We start from the raw sequence: 21358 nt of genomic DNA, 5'->3' as shown, positions 1-21358 counted from the left end.
ATTCATAACATTTATATTTATTAGATTTGTGTAAATTGTTCAATTATTTGGGGATTCCACTGCATGTCATTAGGGGATTCCGTTTGGAAATGACTGCAATGGAATCTTCCTTTGTGTTTGGATACTTGGCCCACATGTTCCCAACTGCCTGTGTCCCTGGGAACCCTGGGCCTTTACGCAGACGTACATCTGGAGGCCCGAGACCCGAATTCTCTGCAGCCTGGGTGCCTGGAGGTCGGTTCGGAAATGTTTCTCGGCCATTGTTTTTTTGTAGCTTTCCCTTTGTCAGAATCCTATTTTCTATTCTGCAGTTCTTCACAGTAATTTGCCCTGTAAGCGATATGTATTTGTTGTGTTGCTATTGATCCAGACATTTCTATAAAGTGGTAAATGTCTCTACTAATCATCCATTTGCTTTTAGGAGCAGTACTTTGTAGAGCTCAATATAGTACCACAAGCATTCTCTCAAATAGCTGATAATAATAGTCACATGAAGAAATGGTGAAATATATGACCATTCATCATTCAGATTGTATGGTGACTAAAGTGCAAAACTTGCTTAAAAGAGGAACAATGAATTTTCACTAGTCATCTAGCATCTTAGAAATGCAGAAATAAAACTCTGCATACAGGTTCTTAAATACAAATTATTTCTCTTAGGCTTCCTTTTTCAAAGTAGACTTCAGGATAAGTTCTTAATATGGCCTTTTCCTTCAATTACTCAACTTAAAATATATAGTCCAGTATGTAATGAACAGTATTTCCTTAAACTTGCCTGCCCAGTACCTTAGCATATTCAAGGCTGGGTACAAAAACACAACTGCCTGGATTTTGTGGTAGGAATCATGGTGGGGCTGTCATAAGAACATAAAAAGTAGGATCAGATGTAGGCCATTTGGCCCCTCGAGCCTGCTCCGTCATTCAATAAGATCATGGCTGATCTGATCTTTACCTCAACTCTACTTCCCTGCCCACTCCCCATAACCCTTGACTCCCTTATCGCTCAAAAATCTGTCTATTTCCACCTTAAATACTTTCAATGACTCAGCCTCCACAGCTCTCTGGGGCGGAGAATTCTAAAGATTCACGACCCTCTGAGAGAAGAAATTCCTCCTCATTTCCATTTTAAATGGGCGACCCTTTATTCTGAAACTATGCCCCCTAGGGGAAACATCCTCTCTGCATCTCCCTTGTCAAGCCCCTCAGAATCTTATATGTTTCAATAAGATCACCTCTCAGTCTTCTAAATTCCAATGAATATAGACCCAACAGCTCAACCTTTCTTCATATGACAACCCCTTCATCTCAGGAATCAACCTCGTGAACCTTCTCTGAACTGCTTCCAATGCAAGTATATCCCTCCATAAATAAGGAGACCAAAACTATACACCAATGCCCAACACCCTGTACTGTTGTAGCAGGACTTCCCTACTTTTATACTCCATCCCCCTTGCAATAAAGGCAAAAATTCCATTTTCCTTCCTAATTACTTGTTGTACCTGCTTGCTAACTTTTTGTGTTTCATGTACAAGGACCCCCTTTTCTGTACCACAGAATTTTGGAATCTCTCCCCGTTTAAATAATAATTTGCACTTTTATTTTTCCTACCAAAGCGGATAACCTCACATTTTTCCACATTATACTCCATCTGCCAAATTTTTGCCCACTGACTTAACCTATCTATATCCCGTTACAAATACTTTGCATCCTCCTCACAACTTGCTTTCCCACCTATCTTTGTATCATCAGCAAATTTGGCTACATTACACTCGGTTCCTTCATCCAAGTCATTAATATGGATTGTAAATAGTTGAGGCCCCAGTACTGAACCTGTGGCACCCCACTAGTTACAGTTTGCCAACCTGTAATTACTTATTTATCCTGACTCACCGTTTTCTGTTAGTTGGCCAATCCTCTATTCACACTAATATATCAGCGCTCACCATTACTAAGGAGTAAATTGGACAGCAACTTCCAGCATCTGCACTTGCGCAGTTAAATGTGAAAATCAGGAAGTTACTGTCCGATTTGCCCTGCACCTGCACAAGCTTCGCTACACTGCTACCTCACTGAGAGACTTGGCATTCAAACACATGAAGGGCATGAAGTTGTGGTACTTACTCAAAAGTTACCCACTAAACACGACAGAAAAAGTTTGGGCTTGTCCATTGAAATGTAAGCGATTTTTTAAATGGTGTCAGCAGTCTTAATTACTGCCAAACAACCTCTCTGGCCCTGAAAATTTATTTTACGTGTGGAGTCTTATTCCTTCAAATTTAAATTATTCTGAAGAGATATTTAAAAATTAATTAATTAATTAATATGACTCTTTTATCTCTCTCTTTTAATTCCACCTTTGGTGGGGATTTTCCTATCTTGGCACATTGCACCCCGCTGCTGGTTCCATACCACTGCCTAAAAGGCACTTACGTTGATGGGGCTTTTAAAGCCTGCCCAGCGTGTTTCCCAGTGCAATTAGAGGAAATAGTTCTGGTGATGTAATTTGATGACAGGTCATCAGCCAATTTCCTTAAAGGGACCTTGTCCACATTGATTTTACAGTTGTGCTGTCAGTGGTCTACAGCACTGAGGTGCTGCAAATACTGACAATCACTGCACAGAGGTGTAGGGCTGCATCCAAGTTCTCCCATGACTCCCTCTATATGCTTATGGAGGGATTCATAGCATACAAGGAGGTCCTCGTCCCTTCCTATGGGCAGAAGAGACATCCCCAGAAGACCAACACAGCCTGGTTGCACATTGCAGAGGAGGTCACAAGCAGGGCTGTCGTCAGGAGGACCTGGGTGCAGTGGCGCAAACCTTTCAATGATCTCAGTAGATCACGAAACGTTAGTACAAAGTCACACTCCGCTTCATCCTCCTGTTCCTATCATCACATCCCCATCACTCTGTCTTCCCTACCCTACTCCTGCATCATCATCATCATAGGCAGTTCTCTGAATCGAAGAAGACTTGCTTCCACTTCTAAAGTGAGTTCTTTGGTGGCTGAACAGTCCAATAGGGGAGCCACAGACCCTGTCACAGGTGGGACAGACTTTTGTCGGGGGAAGGGGTGGGTGGGACCAATTTGCCACAAGCTCCTTCCGCTGCCTGCGCCTGACCTCTTCTCGCTCGCGGCGTTGAGATTCGAAGAGCTCAATGCCCTCCCGGATGCACTTTCCCCACCTAGGGAAGTCTTCGGTCAGAGACTCCCAGGTGTCAGTGGTGATGTCGCACTTCACCAGGGAGACTTTGAGGGTGCCCTTGTTACGTTTCTGCTGCCCACCTTTGGCTCGTTTGCCATGAAGGAGCTCCGCATAGAGCAATTGTTTAGGGAGTCTCGTGTCTGGCATGCGAACTATGTGGCCTGTCCAGAGAAGCTAATTGAGTGTGGTCAGTGCTTCAATGCTGGGGATGTTAGCCTGGGCAAGGACACTGATGTTGGTGCGCCTGTCCTCCCAGGGAATTTGCAGGATCTTGCGGCGACATCGTTGGTGATATATCTTCAGCGACTTGAGGTGTCTTCTGTACAGTGTCCATGCATCTGATCCATACAAGAGGGTGGGTATTACTACAGCCCTGTAGACCATGAGCTACTCCTGCACATCCTTACTCACACCAGCGTACCTTGCATCTCCACCCATCCCTCTCTCTCCAACTACATTGTTGCATCCACATCTCACTAACCACCCCTTAAACTCACCCACAACCCAGTGCAGTCATACCAACTATAAGCTGTAAACGGCGAGTGTTGTTCTTTCGCCGCTGACCGCAAAATCTGGGCCAATGCATTATTACAGTGTCTTTGGCTGTCAGCTCCTTCCCGCTCTTGTTCCCTGCTCAATAAAAAACAGTGAAGCTGGGGCTGATGCTGAGATCTGAGACTAAGTGACAAATCGTCATATGTGTTCAGACTTGGAACTGGCATGAAGATAATGAACGCTGCTGGGGACCCCACATGTGCTTAAAAAATGTTTTATTTTGATTATTTTTAATAATCTTTTAAAAGTGAATCACATACATGACTGTTTTTAAGGCAAATACAGAGAAATAAAACCATTTTAGAACTCTATCATGAGGTACTGTTTAAATGAAGCAACTAATATTTGGCCGTTTTATTTATAAATGCATTTAAAAGCTTTGTATAACCTTAACAAATATCTATGATAAATACTATTAATACTGATTAACCTACAGTTATAATCTGTTCCCAGAAGATACAGGTCATTCCTGGAATTTTGCTAAGTATTTCAAATAAATTACACCCTTAACTTTGCAGGCAAGTAAACGCTTACTGAGGGAATCATTTATTCCAATGTTTCATTTTACTTTCCATCTTCAGCCACTCCAAATCTGGGCACAATATGAAAGTTTACAGAATCAGAGAGGAAGAACTGATGTTAAATTATAGAATCCATTCTTTCTTCCCCAAAAATATTTGAGTTGCCTGGTGCAAGAATGGTGAGGAAAAGCAGAAATTAGCAATCCTACTTGTGGAAACAATTGTCTGGATTACGAAACCAGTACTCTAAAATTGGTACCTACTGAAGAGAATTTTGTTAAGGAGTGCTTGTGATGTGTTTACCACAACAGCCTAGTTGAGCCTAGTTGAGAAGTGACTGGACGCTGGATCAACTGGGTATGTGGAATGGTTGTAATTACTAACACTTTTTCTGATCACTGTGTTATTACACAGGAGGTGCTATTATATATAGAACCTAATACTGACCTGCAGTGACGATAAAACCAATATTGCCCAGAAAGTTATTATCTTGTGACTTGCAGTATAGTGCCACCTGCCCCAGAATTAATTTGAAAAGTTATTTAATTGGCACATTGTAATACATCATTAGTGGCAATGCAAATTTTTTTAACTTTGAATTGTTTGAAGCTATGTAGTGTAATTTGGATGTGAAATTGCCCAAATTCAATTTAGGGAAGTGGACAAGAGTACCTCCAGGAGCTACTTCATACTGGCTGCTACATTATTACATTGCAACTTATTAAACTTCATTTTTCATCATTTTAATATTCGTATAAAGGTGACTGTCCCATTTTTAATATTAAACTTTAACTGATGTTCAGATGATGGTGAGTAGCATTCTACACATATGCATAGAAATCTTGCTTGAAAAGGCCAGAGTGATGCGAAACTTGCAGTATAACTCTGGTCTGCCAGTTTCACACCAGTATCTGTGGTGTAATGACACCCTTGGACATTCAGATTTTGCTTTTAAAACAGATACTAGAAACTGACTGATGCAAGAAACTGTGAAATATTGGTACAACTTTGGAAATATGGAAAAGGTAACAAACAAAATATATTAAAGAAATATTGAACTTGTTACTAACTTTATCTCATGACTCACTTTCACTTATGAACCTTGTGATTTATTTCCCCTTTGCACATGTTGAGACAGCGGGTTTAACTCAAATTGTATAGGTGATGAGGACTGAGTGGTGTGTTGGGGTAAGCAGTGTCCTTTCATTTTTGACTGCTGCACACAAACCCAACCAAAACTGTGTGAGAAAGAAAAAAGAAAGACTTGCATTTATATAACGCCTTTCATGACCACCGGATGTCTCAAAGCATTTTACAGCCAATGAAGTACTTTTGGAGTGTAGTCACTGTTGTAAGACAGGGTTCATCTGCTTGAAAGCTTGGTGATAGCATTTATAAATAAGTAACTAACTAACGTAGTTAGTAGCTATTGTGTAGAGAACAGTAGAGTAAGCAAACTGTATCCTGTTATTGAAGGGGTAGGCTACTGCGCTTTTGGCTGGTCATCTGTAAGCACAAAGCAACAGACGTGTGGTTAGCAGCAGCCGAGGGGGCAGGGAGATAAGATGAAAGTGGCATTAGACATCTATATGTAAAGGGTGTAGTCTACTTGATATTGGGGTCAAGAAACTTATAAATCGCTAACGCCATTCACATATCTTCACTACCCATAGAGGGGTTTGCCTCACCGGACGTCACCGCACAAACTGGGGTGCCGATGAGGGCCGACACTCGCTGCTCCATCTCAGTGAGGTGCTACAGATCAGGCTCTCCACCTCCGGTCCACTGCTGCTCCCGGCGATTATGCGCCAATTTTGCCAACAATAAGAACAAGAAGAAGGTGTCAGTGAGTGTGCAGCTCATCGTGTGGCACATGTGCTTTCCATTGTAGATTAGCTGCTACTGTTTGGAAGTGTAAAGATGTGCATTATAATCTGTGTGGCTGTGCACTGACCAGGTGGGAAGCCAGCTAGGACTGCGGCTCAGGGTGACACTTGGCCAACACATATCAAGAGTCAAAGGGTAGTGCGAGGAGGGGTGAAAATGAATAGGGGACAAGAGGGTCCGCACCGCCTGAATACAGAGGGCATGGCTGGTGAACTGAGCCTCTAGCTTTCAGGTGGCTTCACCAAACCACACCATGGCCTGGAACACATGGAGAAGGGGCAGCTCCGTCAAAGACTTTACATTGTGTGAGACAGTGATGTTGCAACCATGGCAGGGCTGCATAAATGTAAAGGGTACACGCCCTGACGACCCTCGTGAGATCGTTAAACTTCTTGCGACGTTGGGTAGCAGTTCTAGGCACCGTGTCTGTCGCGGACATCTCCTGTGCAATCTCCTTCCAAATCCTCCAAAACACTCTTGGCAGGGGCCTCCTTCCTCCAGCAAGATGCAAGGCAGGCCACCTCCTCTCAAAGGCCTGTATTAGTGCCTCAGCAGCCATGACAGGGAAGCAGCGTGCTCTCTGGCATCCTTCCTGCTGCGCCATTTCTCCTGCTCTGTTCGAAGTGCACAGGCCCAAACTTATATTGCCGCGCCCTAAACACACGGCTGACTTGGGGAGATAAAGCACGCCTCTGCGCATGCTCAAGGATAGGAGTTTTTTTTGCATGGCAGTTTTCGGTTGGGGTGGTCAAGCACAGGTGTGTAACATCTGATTTAGCGCCGCTGATCATTGTCACTGAGTTTCGGGTGAATTTTCTGGATGGAGACGCAAACTTTTATAGGGTGCTAAATTTATCGATCCACCGCCATTAGCGCCCTTAGAAACCTCTAACTGAAAATCCAGCCCCAGGACCTTTCCCCTGATGAGGTCAATGATATGGGGCTAAATTTTACACTTTTGTGCAGATCGCCAAAAAATGGGTGTTATTTCCGGCGTGGGCAGTAAAAATGGGTTTTCAGATCGCCGGCTTGTCGCCCAATCTCAAAGTCCCTTGTCTCCATTTTTGAAATTGGGCATTACTGCGAGCGATATGAAATGGACGTTAGCGTTAAATCTCTCTGACTTTCTGCCGTAAAGTGTCACCGTCCTTAGCAACAGTATAGCAACGCTTGCTTCAGGAGGTCAAGGGTCATCATGACATGCACATAAGAGGAGACAGAGAGAGAGGGAGCTGAGAGGGAGTGAAGGCATGTGTGGGTGTGGTGTGGCTGCTTTGGGAGGAAGGAGGAAGAGTTTCGAGCTTTATAGCAAATTGAGAAAAAAAAATTAGCTGTTACCAGCCAGATATTTCCCCGCTGTGGAGACTGACAAGAGCAGTGAGCTGGGAGAGGAGCACATTGGAGGGCGTAAAAGAGCGGGGAGGATCTCGGACGAGGCAAATAGCTCCCTGCTGCAGGAGGTCAAGTTCTGCTGGGGTGATTTGACACAGGAAACCCACCCCAAAGGCCTACCAGAAGATATGGGCCGAGATAGCCGAGGTGGTTTCGTCGACGACCAACGAGGTGCGTGAGGGCAACCATTGCCGCAAGCGATGGAACGACCTTGTCGTATCCACAAGAGTATTACATTTATTTACATGTACTTATATATTTATAGAATTTGATTTATAAGAGTCATGAGTGATTATAATCAGATGTGAGGTGTTTCATTTTTACCGGGAATGTTGTACTCAAAGCCTGCGTTCATGGTGTACGTCTTTAAGTAAACAATGATAATTATCATAATAATCATGATTACATCTGTCGGTTATGTGTTGTATCAGTTTCTGTGACAGTACCTAGCAATGATATTACACAATGATCTCATACCTTGTCGTCCTGTTACCTTTGACAAAAGAAGCTATCGACGATGAGGTCTGAGCAGAGGCGAACGGGTGGGGGGCCACCAGTCACCAGCGACATCACTGACATGGAGGAGCGGGTGCTCACACTCATGGAGAGGCACATCCGGATGGCCATGCAAGCAGCTGCAGACGCTGAAGTGATGCCACGTGGGTAAAGTTTACACCATTGTGTGATCTAAAGTCAATTGATGCCACACCCACTCATATCCGAACAATAATATATGATAGATGGTTTCTAAAATTGTTCTATAAATAATGCTGGCCCAATGAAAATCATTGCAATGTACAATGTGTTGATGGTCATGAAATGTGATGTCTGTGATGATTTTGATAGTGGTGATGCTTTTGTCATGCCTATGCTGTGTGTATCGCTGGACTCGCCTTGTGACCCTCGCACCACCTTCTCCTCTAATAACCTTATTTGTGTTTTGCAGCTCAGCCAGCAGCGTGTCCAAAGGCAAGACCACAGAGGCCAGAAGGTGGAGGTGCGGGGCCGGACTCGGCAGACAATCCTACATCTGCTGAGGAGCTCCGATTCTCGCCCGTCAATCCGCTGGGTCTGTTCTCTACGGATGAGAGCGCCGAATTTGAGGAGTCTGCATCCACCCCAAGGCCATCTAGTGCTCCGCCGGCCATTCCCTCCTCCACTCTTGAGGTAGCGGGCCCAAGCACCTCGCCACAGGGCACCCCATTTGTCCCCAGGATGGCGCTGACCCTGCAGAGGACGCGGCAGATCTGGTCCAAGAACGCCAGATGAGAGCAGAGAGATGGATAAGTTGTCCAGGAGGACTGTAGACATTGCTGACCAGATCCTCAATGCGTCGGGGGGCATATCCCAACAGCTGGCCACCATCTCCGACACCATGACTGAGTATGTTCCACAGATGGCGGAGGCCCTGGAGGTGATAGCCAGGAACACTGCTGGCACAAGTCTCCCAATGGTCCCGGAGCACCGCACTCCACTCCTAGGTTTCGCACCACCAGTGCCAACGACACATGAGAGGCAGGACCAAGATCCTGTTTCTGGATCCGAGAATGTTCCCATCTCGGCACCCCCCGCTCCTGTACCCATGCAACCACCGCCTCTGCCTTCATCCCTCCAAATGAGACATTGCCTGAGGAGCTCCTCAGCCAGGTGGCGTGGAGCGAGGAGGGGAAGGGGTAGAGGTGGGGAGAAGAAGGGGAGGGGCGAAGGAAAATAAGGTGCATGTCCGCAGATGATAGCTGTGTTATATCTCCATCTCGGTGCATGCAATTTGTTGTAATGTATGAGGGGGAGGGGTCACCCTCCTGCTTTACATTTGTATTCTGAGTTGCTGGACATGTTGACCATTTGATTGATGTCAATGGTCGAAAAAGTGGGGTGGTGGTAGTGGGGTGTTTTTGCCCATGATACTTATGATTTCAGACCAATGGTCATTATAAAATGTTTTTTATTCAACATAACCTTGTTGCGCATTGTCTCAGATAGCTGGACCGTTACACACTGGTGATTCCTTAACATGAAAGGGTAAAATTAAACTTAACTTGAATCAACTTAAACTTTAACTGGCACCAAGATGATGCCCACCATTGATGTCTGAGCTGCACACACACAGCAATGTGTCAACTTTGTCAATTACAGCAACGTTCTTTCAGGCAAATCGTTCATTAATGAGCTGCTTACATAAAAGTCTTGCAGCTATGTAGCCACCACGGGGCCTTTTCCTGCAGTCTGGAGGGGGGGCATGGGCATGGTTGCATAGTCAGCCTGATTGTCTGGCCCGAGGTCAGCATCCAGCCCCTCATCCTCCTCTTCCTCTCTGCTAAGGTGGACCATCAGTCCCTTCTGACAATTCTTGTCCCCTCCTGATAGGCAGGTTGTGCAGCATGTAGCACACAACCACGAGTTGAGCTATTTGCTCAGGCATGTATTGTAGCTCCCCTCCTGAGTGCTCCAGGCATCTAAAGCACTGCTTAAGCACAGTTATTGTTTTCTGGACCACATTGCATGTGGCTCTGTGGCTCTCGTATCGCTTCTCGGCCTCGGTATGGGTTCACGCAGGGGGGGTCATCAGCCAGGTGGCTAAACCATATCGGTTGTCACCAAGCATCCAGCGTTGTCCTTATGGCTGACTCTTAAACATGTCAGAGACAGTGCTCTCATGCAGGATGTGAGCCTCGTCGAAGCTGCCCGGACATTTGGCATTCACTGCCATTATTATCCGGTTGTGGTCGATAACTAGTTGGACCTTCAGGGAGTGAAATCCTTTTCTGTTGCAATAAAGCTCTGGGTCCTGAGAAGGTCTTGGCGATGTGAGTACACTGTATTGCTCCCTGCACCCTGGGGAACTTAGCAATGTGGTAGAATGCTCCAGCCCTGTCAGTCTGAGCCTCCGTGGTCATGGGGAAGCTGATAAACTCCATCCTATGCATGTAGAGGGCCTCCGTGACCTGTCTAATGCAGCGATGTGTGGCATGGTGAGACAGAGGGGAAATGTCGACCGTGGAGGCCCGAAAGGAACCGGACGCGTAGAAGGACAGTGGAGAGGTGACCTTGACCTCGACGGACAGTGATGTCCTGAAGGTGATGGCAGGCTACTGATTTGCCCTGATGAGCTGACATATTTCAGTGATCACCACTTTGTGGAAGCGCAGTCTCCAAAGATGGGTGTTCTCGGACACGTCGAGGTAAGACCTCCTCTCTGTAAGTGCGCAGTGTGTATGGCCTGGACCGCCTCCTCATTCTGGCACATCTTAGATTGGGCACATCATGGTCTGCACTGACGTTGTGCCATTAGCACTCTGCAGCATCAGTGCATTAATTGATGCAGGCTGGGAAATGGCTGGCCCCATTCCATTGAAAGTATAATACCGATTGATCAGAAGCAATAATTTCAACACTAAAGGACACCTACAGTAAAACCCAATCGCCCAGAGTCTGAAAGGATGTCTGTTGAGATGGTTACTTCACCTGAGAAGAACTCCAGAATCAATCCAAACTCCCCCGAAGTTGGATCAGCCTTATCAATGAAGCGACCTGCAATTTGAAAAATGGCGCCCACACCGCTGTGATTAGTTCAGAAAAGTTACACTTTTTCTGAGCGGTGTTTTGGCTGAGCGATATTGTGGGTGAGATGTGTGCGAGGTGGTGAAAGTGAGGCTGGGCGATATACTGGGCGTTAGTTTTGGCAAATTTGATCTTTACGACAAAAAATAAAATGGACGAGCGGTATTATTGAATCTCGGCGTTAATTACGTGCCGAAAGTAACGCTGGCCGATATTATGGGCGTTAGTTTTACCCATTCTGATGATCTGCCCAAAAAAAGAGGGCGGGTGGTATTATTTTTGCCCGGCGTTAGTACATGCCGAAAGTAACGCTCGGTGATAAGTGTCCGAAAAATGGGCGATATCTGGGCGTTACACCTCATTTCAGCGGTAAAATGGACATTAAGTGGGCGTTATGCATGCAAAAATAATGGAAACTCTAGCTCATATCTGAAAAGCATCTTGAGTTTGACAAATACTCATTGTTAGCAAACCTCAGATCCTCTGGGAAAGCATTATGAATCTTTCAAGCAGATGGCTCTCTACCCCTGACGGATCTCCATAACTTAGTCTCTGCTCGGCTCTTTATGTCTTAACTATAACATTAAGGTGGAAGGGAGGTGTACAGTGCAAAATGGCCACGTAAAAAGTGGTGATAATATGGAGTATAAACAGAAAATGCTGGAACACTCAGCAGGGTAAAGGGTATCTGTGGCCTCCAGCAATATATCTGGCACCAGTGCCATTTACACACCGGAGGCAGGATCTCCAGTTTCTGCCATTGAGTCACGCCCCCTATGGGAGGCCTGGAGGGGAAGAGAAAGCAAGATAAAAAGTTGGCAAACTTCCTGGTTTTAAAATACTGTTTAAAGATTGAAATTGTTAGGTTTAAGCTAACAGCGTCTGTGCATGGCCATGTTCTGCGAGTCTTTGTATAGAGCTGTCATCTTTTTGACCTGAAGCCAGTTCTGCTGGTATCTGAATGCTGGAGCCTAACAGGTGGACCTAGAGTCCAGTATTTGAAGAGTACAAATGATGAGAAACATGGTGAACAGCAATAATGCACCCCAATGGGACCAGATGGTGGGAAATAGCAGGGAGGAGAAGATACAGGGCTCATCCACAAGTTGTTTTCTGTCTGCACCTGTCCCTGATCCCTCTGAAAAAATCATTGGGAAGGGGGAGGGAGGGAGAAGTGAATAGCCCCTAGGAAATGTGGCACGTGTGTTGCCATGTGGACTGAAACAACTGCCCAGAGCTCTTTCAAAGTTTCCTCTGGCTTTGGACACCAAGAACATTTGGGGCCCCTCCACACCTCCCCCATAACCTGTTCCAATCCAATAAATCATAAGCACATAGTTAAATGCTTGAAGAATAGGTCTACAGAATGCTCACACACATTAATAATAAAGCAAGTCATGTCACAATATGCTACACTTAAGTGAAAATGATCTAATGGTTGAATGCAGTTTTTCTGTGTTATGGTTTTACTGGGGGCTCCATATTTGGCTGTATTAATGCATTATCATCATAGGCAGTCCCTCGGAATGGAGGAAGGCTACTAAAGTGAGTTCTTTGGTGGCTGAACAGTCCAACACGAGAGCCACCCTGTCACAGGTGGGACAGACATTCGTCAGGGGAAGGGGGGGAGGTTGGTGGGACTGATTTACCGCATGCTTGTGGAAGAGAGAAACTATGAACACCTGGCTTAATTTAGAGGGAAGGGTTAAATTCTGTTTTTTGCTATGCTTAAAGAAATAATAAGACTAGAAAAATAGCCACGCTTTTTAGCCTTGAAACTTAGAGGTGCAATTAAATGACCATCTGGTATTAAAAGGGAGTCTCCTTTTGATTCTGCTTATCAGACTGTGAACAGAGAAAAACTATGCAAGGACAGATAGAGTGTGCACCTCCCGAGACGACCTTTGTACTCGCGGGACTAATGAATAAGATTCTTTTCTATTTCTGTATTCAATTTCTGTATAAAGATAAGTGCAATTTGCTTGTACGACAGAGTTTTGCCTTGGTAAGGTCCAAGCAGGCTCTCCGAGATATATCTTGCTTTTTAAAATAAATTCTCTCGAAGTGCAGTTCTGAAAGTCTCCGCCTGAGTTAATTTAAGCTAAATATTTCCTCGACAGATTCTGGCGTAGTCCGGCAGGATCTCTAAAAAAAAAACGAGATCCAAAAGAACCAAATTTAACTTTTAAAGAGAAAAGAGGAATTTTAAGGACCTTCCTAGCTGAAAGGAGGAAGGTGCCTAGGCCGTCCTAGCTGAAAGGGGGATGGGCCGCCGAGATCCCCGAGAGGGTGAGGCATAAGGTAGCTACCGCTAAGAAGCTAAAATAACAAAAAGGCAAAAGGAGACCCCGAGCTGAGCAGAAAAGAGAACACCGGTGAGCGCTTTGTAAATTATTGTATATTTTGTAGGATTGTTCTAACTCTCATTTCAGAAAAGATCGCGAGACGTTGCACCCGGAAGAATGGGAAACGGCTCTAGTCGAGCAGGGCGCTCGCGCCCAGCTCCTAGAAAAGGAAAGAAGGACGACCTCTCAACTGAAAGAATGAAAGTACATCCTAAGAATGAGAAAAGAATCAGTAAAGCAACGAGAGAAGGTAGGAGATCCCATTGTGCCGCCCGGCTCGCCGGCGGACACTGTAATTAAAGAAACAGGAGACGACAGATACGCGGTAACGTTTAGTAGCGATTTGTACGGTTGGTCTGATGGGGATTGGCCATATGGAGGAAGTTTTAAATTGTCCTTAATTGAGGAATGGAGACAGACCACCAAAAATGGGACAGGGGACCCCAGTTGGGATAAAGATTATATGGAGAATTGTTTTAAAAAATAAAAAGAAAGAGGAGGAGGGTAAGGAGAAGCCCCCTCCCTCTTACAGCCCCCCCGAGTGGCCCGGTTTTGACCGCTTCCCCTGTCGGCTTATATCCCCGTCTTCCAACCACCGAGCCGGATGATTGGCAGGAGATCATAGACATAGTGGCCGCTCAGCTGGATAAAACAGGCCGATTCCTCCACTACCCCCACGACACAAGCCCCCGTATAATGATCAGAACAACGGCTGTCCTAAAGCCCTGGACACCGGGAGAAGCTCGGGATATGATATCAGCTGCCCCTAATCCTGTTAAGAAGCCAGTAGCCTTTCACAACTGGCTTGAGCAAACCTGTACCATTTATTAAAGGGAGCTAAAAAGCATGGAGATATAGGGGAAGTCACCCGCTGCTTGCAGAAAGCAGAAGAATAGATTTTGCAGGCAGATGGAAAAATAGTTAGGACGAGCATGCAGGAATACTAATGGATCAAAATGAACCTTTGGCAGTGCAAACCTTGTTAAATTGTATGTTGCCACAACAAGCAAGAACATACAAAATAAGGGTTTTGGACTGGCAAGGAAAAAGTTGGAAAGAGACAGTTACAGTACTGGCTAACATGGATAGAGAGGGACTACTTACCTATAAGGAAAATATGGCTAAAACAGGTCAGTAAATCAGCAAAAGGGACGAGGACAGGCACAGAATAATCAGCAGAGGGATGCCGAGGAGGCTTAGTGTTACAGGCGCCAGCCCTCCGCTTATCGGCAGACATAGAAGAAAACCCTCTGGCAGTAGTAAAAGTAGGAGACACTTATGTAAAGTTCCTGGTGGATACCGGTGCTACTATGTCTTCTGTACCATCCTCTGTGGGATTATCTGTAAGCAACACCACCGTCTTAAGTATGGGTGTGGCCGGTATCCCCATGAAAGAATTTTTATCTGAACCTACCAAATTGATAATTGAAGGACAATCAGTTAATGATGAGACTTTGATAGTCTCTAAAACAACACCGCTCCCTTTATTGGGAAGACAGACTTTGTGCAAACTAGGAGCCACAATGTATTGCACAAAGGAAGGAATGTACATGGAGCTCCCTCCAAATAATATTCATCAGTTCTTTAATGGGATTAAAAAAGAGAAAAGGGAGGATAACAAAGAAAAGGCTGCCCTCTATTGTTGGCAATTGATTGGCAACTACTATTCCCCCTTGATACATGAAGTTATACAAAACTTAAAAGCTAAATTTGACTCTAATACTGAAGAATTGATGGATATAATTTTGACAAGCTTTGAGGCAGTTCAGCTTCACTGTACAGCCTGGTACACTCGCCAAAAAGCTGAAACTTACCAGTGTTTGGTACAATCCTTTTTAAATAGAGAAGAAATAGTAGAAGCTACGCCCCGCATTTATTTTGGACCAGAAGGATTGGGGGTACCCATGGATTTGACACCCTTACAGCAGCAGCGGTTTAGAGAAGCGAACTCGACACCCCATCTGACCTTGGCTGTAAAACCGCCAGCGAAACCTAAAGATATGGGTCTGATGATTGTAGGAATAGAAAGAGAAAAACAGCAACCTTGGGCAGTAATAAAACTGCAAAATGTTCAGATAGACTTTATCACCCACAACAGGGGGATTCTCCAGTGGAAAGGTAAAAATCATGCCTCCACTTTTGAAAAACAGCAACCCCCGGAACAACCAAGCCCTAAGCTGCCACTGGCATTGAATCAAGTATCTCATGAACTTTGGGCAAAGCATAAGAATCATGTTGGGCAAGTACACTCTGCAGTACCCCATCGGGTACAATTGATAAAGAACGCCGTGTTACCAAGCATTAGGCAGTACAGACTGCCTCCAGAGGCAGAAAATGGGATAGAGCCAGTAATTTCTGCATTGTTGGAACAAGGAGTTTCAGAAAAGACACAGAGCCCGTGTAACACTCCGATACTGCCCATACCAAAGGTTAATAGGCCGAATGAATGGAGATTTGTGCAAGATTTGAGAGCTATTAATAAGATAGTAGTCCTATCACCCCTGTGGTACCGGACACCAACATTATACTATCTGCTATACCACCAACAGCAACTGTCTTTACTGTAATAGACATGTGTTCAGCTTTTTACTCTATCCCGTTAAATCAAGAAAGTCAGTATCTGTTTGTTTTGACCCACAAGAAGCAGCAGTACACATGGACCAGGCTGCCCCAAGGATACACCGAAAGCCCCGCAGTATTTGCAACAGCAGTACTAACCCAAGAACATGGTGGGGGAGATAGACCAGTTGCTTATTATTCGGTTTTGCTGCCTCCAGTAGTAAGGGGAATGCCAGCATGTCTACGTGCTGTAGCTGCTACTGCGGTCATGGTGGAGAAGTCGGTATCTATTGTTTTGGATCATCCATGTACTGTCATTACAGCCCATGCTGTGTTATTACTTTTGAATTCAGCTGCCACACAACACTTTACAGCGTATCGAAGAACAGGTCATGAAGTATTACTGCTGTCACACCCTAACTATACCTTTCGATGTGCACCGGTAGTGAACCCAGCCACCTTTCTTCCTACTAAAGAAGTAGAGGATCCAGGCCAGCATGATTGTCTGTTAACGGTGGAAGTAGCCACCTTACCAAGACCAGATTTGCTCACAGAGCCCATGGACAATCCTGATCTTATTCTCTATCCGGATGGATCATCACATAGACCGTCGGATGATTTGTTTTTGGCAGGCTATGCTATTGTAAATCCCCACGAAACTGTTGAATCATTCGCCCTGCCTCCCGGAACCTCGGCTCAGGCTGCTGAATTGTTTGCCCTCACTAGAGCTTGTATAATAGCTAAAGATCAAACTGCTAATATCTATACTGATTCCAGATATACATTCAGTGTGGTCCATGATTTTGGACAACTGTGGAAAAACAGAGGCTTTATCACCTCTGGTGGAAAGCATATTAAGCACTCTCAACTGGTGCTTAATCTATTAGACGCCATTCAGTTGCCAAGTAAGGTAGCCGTTATCAAATGTGCAGCTCACACAACCGGTGAGGATGAAGTATCAGTAGGAAATAGGAGGGCTGACAAAGCAGCCAAACAGGCCGCTTCGGCACAGGCAGACTGCCTTCAAGCAGTCTCAGTCTCCCCTCCACAGGTACTTGACATCCAACTACTTAAAACAGCCCAACAACAAGTTAACATGCAGGAAGGAAGAACTTGGGAAAACCAGGGTTGTTTTCTAAAAAACGACATTTGGTATCACCCTGATGGGCGAACTGTTTGCCCTAAATCTCTATTTTTGCCCCTGTCTCGCCTAGCACACGGTCAGGCTCACATGGGCAAAGGAGGGATGATACATGCTATTAATGCACAATGGTATGCACCAGGAATAACAGTAGTAATTGAGAAAGTTGCTAGGACATGCCAAATTTGTCAGCAAAATAACAGAGGTAAAACACCTGCTGGATATGATCATCTACCCCAACCAAGTATGCCCTTTGAAAATTTGCAAATTGACTTTGTCCACATGCCTCCAGTATCAGGTCTTAAGTATCTATTAGTCATAGTAGATATGTTCACAAGGTGGGTAGAAGCGTACGCCAGTAGGAAAGACGATGCCCGAACAGTAGTAAAAATTCTATTTAAAGAAATAGTACCAAGATATGGGATACCGATGGGAATCAACAGTGACAGGGGAACACACTTCACCGGAAAAATAGTGCAAAACCTTGCAGAAGCGTTAGAGTTCCAGTGGAAGTTACATATACCATATCAGCCACAGTCCTCGGGAATGGTAGAAAGAGTAAATGGGATAATAAAATCTACCCTTACCAAGGTATGTCAGGAGACTGGACTGAAGTGGCCAGAAGCCTTACCATTAGTATTGTATACAATAAGAAACCAGAAAAACCGAAACAATGATTTGACACCACATGACGCCTTATTGGGAAGACCAATGCCTACTGGCGTAAAACCACCACTGACAGATGAAAAAATAGCATTAATTTGGAATGATGAAAAATCACTAAAGTATGCTCAGGCCATGTGTGAAATAGCAAGGAGTCTGCATGAACAAATAAAGCAGACACAGGTGCCCCGTCGGAAGGAAATATGCACCCTTTCAGGCCTGGAGATCAAGTGTTAGTAAAAACATTAAATAAAGAATCTTTTTCTCCTAGGTGAAAAGGACCGTATCAGATAATTCTCACAACACGAACCGCTTTGAAGTTGGAAAAGCACCCGAACTGGGTGCATGCGACCCGCTGTAAATATTATTTCCCCGACGAATTACAGCCGAAGGAAAAGGCATTGAACCAGGACGTACTACGGTCGCCCGACTAAGAAAACAACCATCTTCTCACTGAAGAACTGTACCTGCTCTTGTATTAAATATTTGGACTTGAAAATATTGCCCAAAATTCACGGACGAATGTCAGAGCTCATTTGTGTGCCAGTTTGGGCCTTTATTATTTGGATCACTGTTACTATCGTGTGGACGTGTTATTATTGTAACGACTTATTTCAAGAGTGGTATAGAAACAAACAAGAAAGGGAAGATGGGAAGGGACTCTTGGAAAAATTATAAATGGACGTTAGGTATACTGATCATTTTAGCAACAGGGAACTCCCGACAGGAGGAAGAAGTCCTAAAAGAAGGAAGAGTATGGAAGGGAAATATGGTATGGGAAAGAAGTAATAGTGCAGGCAGCAAGGCAATTTTATATGCCCAGCAGGCCAAAGTTGTAAAGTAGGGAATTTTACGGCACGATGTGAGGCGTGTGGAATGAAGGAAGAAAGAGGGGAATTCCAGTTTATATTGGGGAAAGGGTATCAGTTGTTCATAGAATACCAGGCCGATGTGTGGATGAAGTGTACCCTGAGCACAGGGAAAAACAAGAGATGGGGGTACATAGGAGGGCCGGACGAGAGAAAAGACTTCCTCCGTTATTCATTTACAAGTATGGTAGAAGGGCAGCGGATGTTGTGCATGAATAACACCCCGGTGAATGGAGGAGACCCATTCGTGGTAAAATGGTCAGTAAAAGAATCCGGCCACCCAGAAGACCGGGACCCGGGACATCTAAAAAGGATACTGACCACTTGCATCCCAGTGGTAAGATCCCCAGGTGTATTAAATCTAACAATACGAATTAAATATCCCCCAAAGAAAGAAGATGCTTGCCACACAACCAGTGTTAAGGTATCTTTTGAAAAAGAAAGCCCCCAAAGAAAGAAACGGGATGTATTAGAGACTGTGTTAGGTGGAGTGGGAGCAGGAATAGGAGCATTGAACTCCATGGATATCGAGACCCTACAAAATAAAATCCAGGCCGTCGGAGGACTGGTAGGGGAAGATATAAAGATCAGAATGTCTGGGATGAAGGATTACAACAATTACAGATATCAGGTTACGTCCTAAATGAAATGACCTGGGAACAGAATGAAGGGATAGAGAAGGAAATAGAGAACCTAATGAAAGAACAACAGGGAATAAACAAGTACACCCATTGCCTGTTTAAAGAAATGATCAGACAGCTATTAAGAGCCAAGTTAGAAAGGAAAATATTATCCTTCCATGCTAACACATGGCAAAGGTTGCTGGAAATTAACAAAAGAGATAAGCTTCTTAATTTAACCATTAACCCTCAAAAAAAGATATACCAGTTGTAATTCAAAAGGATGTAACGTTACTGGAGAGATAGTAAGTATGACACGAAAAGAAATTTGGTGTCAGTTCCAAGTAATGCCCCAGCTGTTTGGACAGAACTTCTGGTACCCAGAATTTAAAGGAGATTGGGTGGATGAGAAGAATATGACACATCACCAGAGGGGATGTGCTAGGTGGCCATTCGGAATGGTATGTCCCTATCAGACCGCCATATACGAACCATGCTCAGTGCAGCACTCCATTGGAGTATGTAAATGGGAATTAAAGCTAACAAATGACACTGAGATAACGGAAATAGGACAGAATGAGATCTGTGTGACAGGAAATAAACCTGTCTATCTGGATGGAATTTTGTATAAACCCCCCATTAATAAATGCGTGAGAAGAGTCTACACCCTGTATGACCCTGAAATAAAAAGAACTTATACCTTTGGGCAGTGGCAAAATGTAGAAAATGATCTGTCTATGCACAAGATTGAACCCTTACCCCCTGTAATTAATCTGACCAGACTGCACAATTTGATACGTAATGACAAGAAAATTGAGGAAGCTCTGTCAAAGCAAGGCAGAGACATCCACCAATTTAGAGTCAAAATGAGTTACAAGAAGGGGCAGCTAGTGAGAATCGCAGATGAAGTTACCTCTTTGACAGTACACCACTGGTGGGATATGTTTACCGGATGGTCCCCAAAAGCTACAGCAGTACTGAAGCTCGCTATACACCCCATAGTAATCGTAGGTGTGGTTATGCTTGTATTATTAATAATCCTTTGCAGAATGTGGATAAAACTAAAAAATTTAATTAGTCAAGTAATAGGCCTGCTCTCCGAAATAAAAAGAAAAGGTGTATGCATGAAAGGAAGGTTAAGTCGCTTAGAGGAAAAGGTTGATGAAGACGATTATCTCAAAATGCGACCCTATCCTGAAGGTATACACCCCCTTTTGCTCAAGAAGAGAATATAGGAAATTGTGTTGATCTAAAAAATAAAAAGATCAACAAGGAGGGAATTGTGGAAGAGAGAAACTATGAACACCTGGCTTAATTTAGAGGGAAGGGTTAAATTCTGTTTTTTGCTATGCTTAAAGAAATAATAAGACTAGAAAAATAGCCACGCTTTTTAGCCTTGAAACTTAGAGGTGCAATTAAATGACCATCTGGTATTAAAAGGGAGTCTCCTTTTGATTCTGCTTAACAGACTGTGAACAGAGAAAAACTATGCAAGGACAGATAGAGTGTGCACCTCCCGAGACGACCTTTGTACTCGCGGGACTAATGAATAAGATTCTTTTCTATTTCTGTATTCAATTTCTGTATAAAGATAAGTGCAATTTGCTTGTACGACAGAGTTTTGCCTTGGTAAGGTCCAAGCAGGCTCTCCGAGATATATCTTGCTTTTTAAAATAAATTCTCTCGAAGTGCAGTTCTGAAAGTCTCCGCCTGAGTTAATTTAAGCTAAATATTTCCTCGACAATGCTCCTTCCACTGCCTGCGCCTGACCTCTTCATGCTCACAGCGTTGAGATTCGAAGAGCTCAACGCCCTCCCGGATGCACTTTCTCCACCTCAGGCAGTCTTCGGCCAGGGTCTCCCAGGCGTCAGTGGTGATGTCACACTTCACCAGGGAGGCTTTGAGGGTGCCCTTATAACGTTTCCGCTGCCCACCTTTGGCTCGTTTGCCATGAAGGAGTTCTGCGTAGAGCAATTGCTTAGGGAGTCTCCTATCTGGCATGCGAACTAAGTGGCCTGCCCAGTTAAGCTGATCGAGTG

The 21358-nt window shown here is 44.5% G+C and overlaps 1 protein-coding gene across 2 annotated transcripts; it reads left to right on the top strand.

Annotated features, from left to right (window-relative positions):
* Positions 1–12787: 12787 nt before the first annotated feature.
* LOC139280253 (uncharacterized) lies at positions 12788–21021 on the top strand. Of its 2 annotated transcripts, none has more exons than XM_070899890.1 (2): positions 12788–13497; positions 18102–21021. In XM_070899890.1, the coding sequence occupies exon 2, from the start codon at positions 19631–19633 to the stop codon at positions 20552–20554; it is 924 nt and encodes a 307-aa protein (XP_070755991.1). In that variant the 5' UTR covers positions 12788–13497; positions 18102–19630; the 3' UTR covers positions 20555–21021. The 2 variants fall into 2 exon arrangements, with proteins under 2 accessions (XP_070755991.1, XP_070755990.1); XM_070899889.1 differs by lacking the exon at positions 12788–13497 and adding an exon at positions 13559–13717.
* The last annotated feature ends 337 nt before the right edge of the window (positions 21022–21358 follow it).

Source organism: Pristiophorus japonicus, chromosome 14, assembly GCF_044704955.1.
Source record: "Pristiophorus japonicus isolate sPriJap1 chromosome 14, sPriJap1.hap1, whole genome shotgun sequence".
Lineage (NCBI taxonomy): Eukaryota > Metazoa > Chordata > Chondrichthyes > Pristiophoridae > Pristiophorus > Pristiophorus japonicus.
The sequence above is the reverse complement of the archived record's forward strand: the minus strand, read 5'-3'. Positions and strand labels throughout refer to the sequence as shown.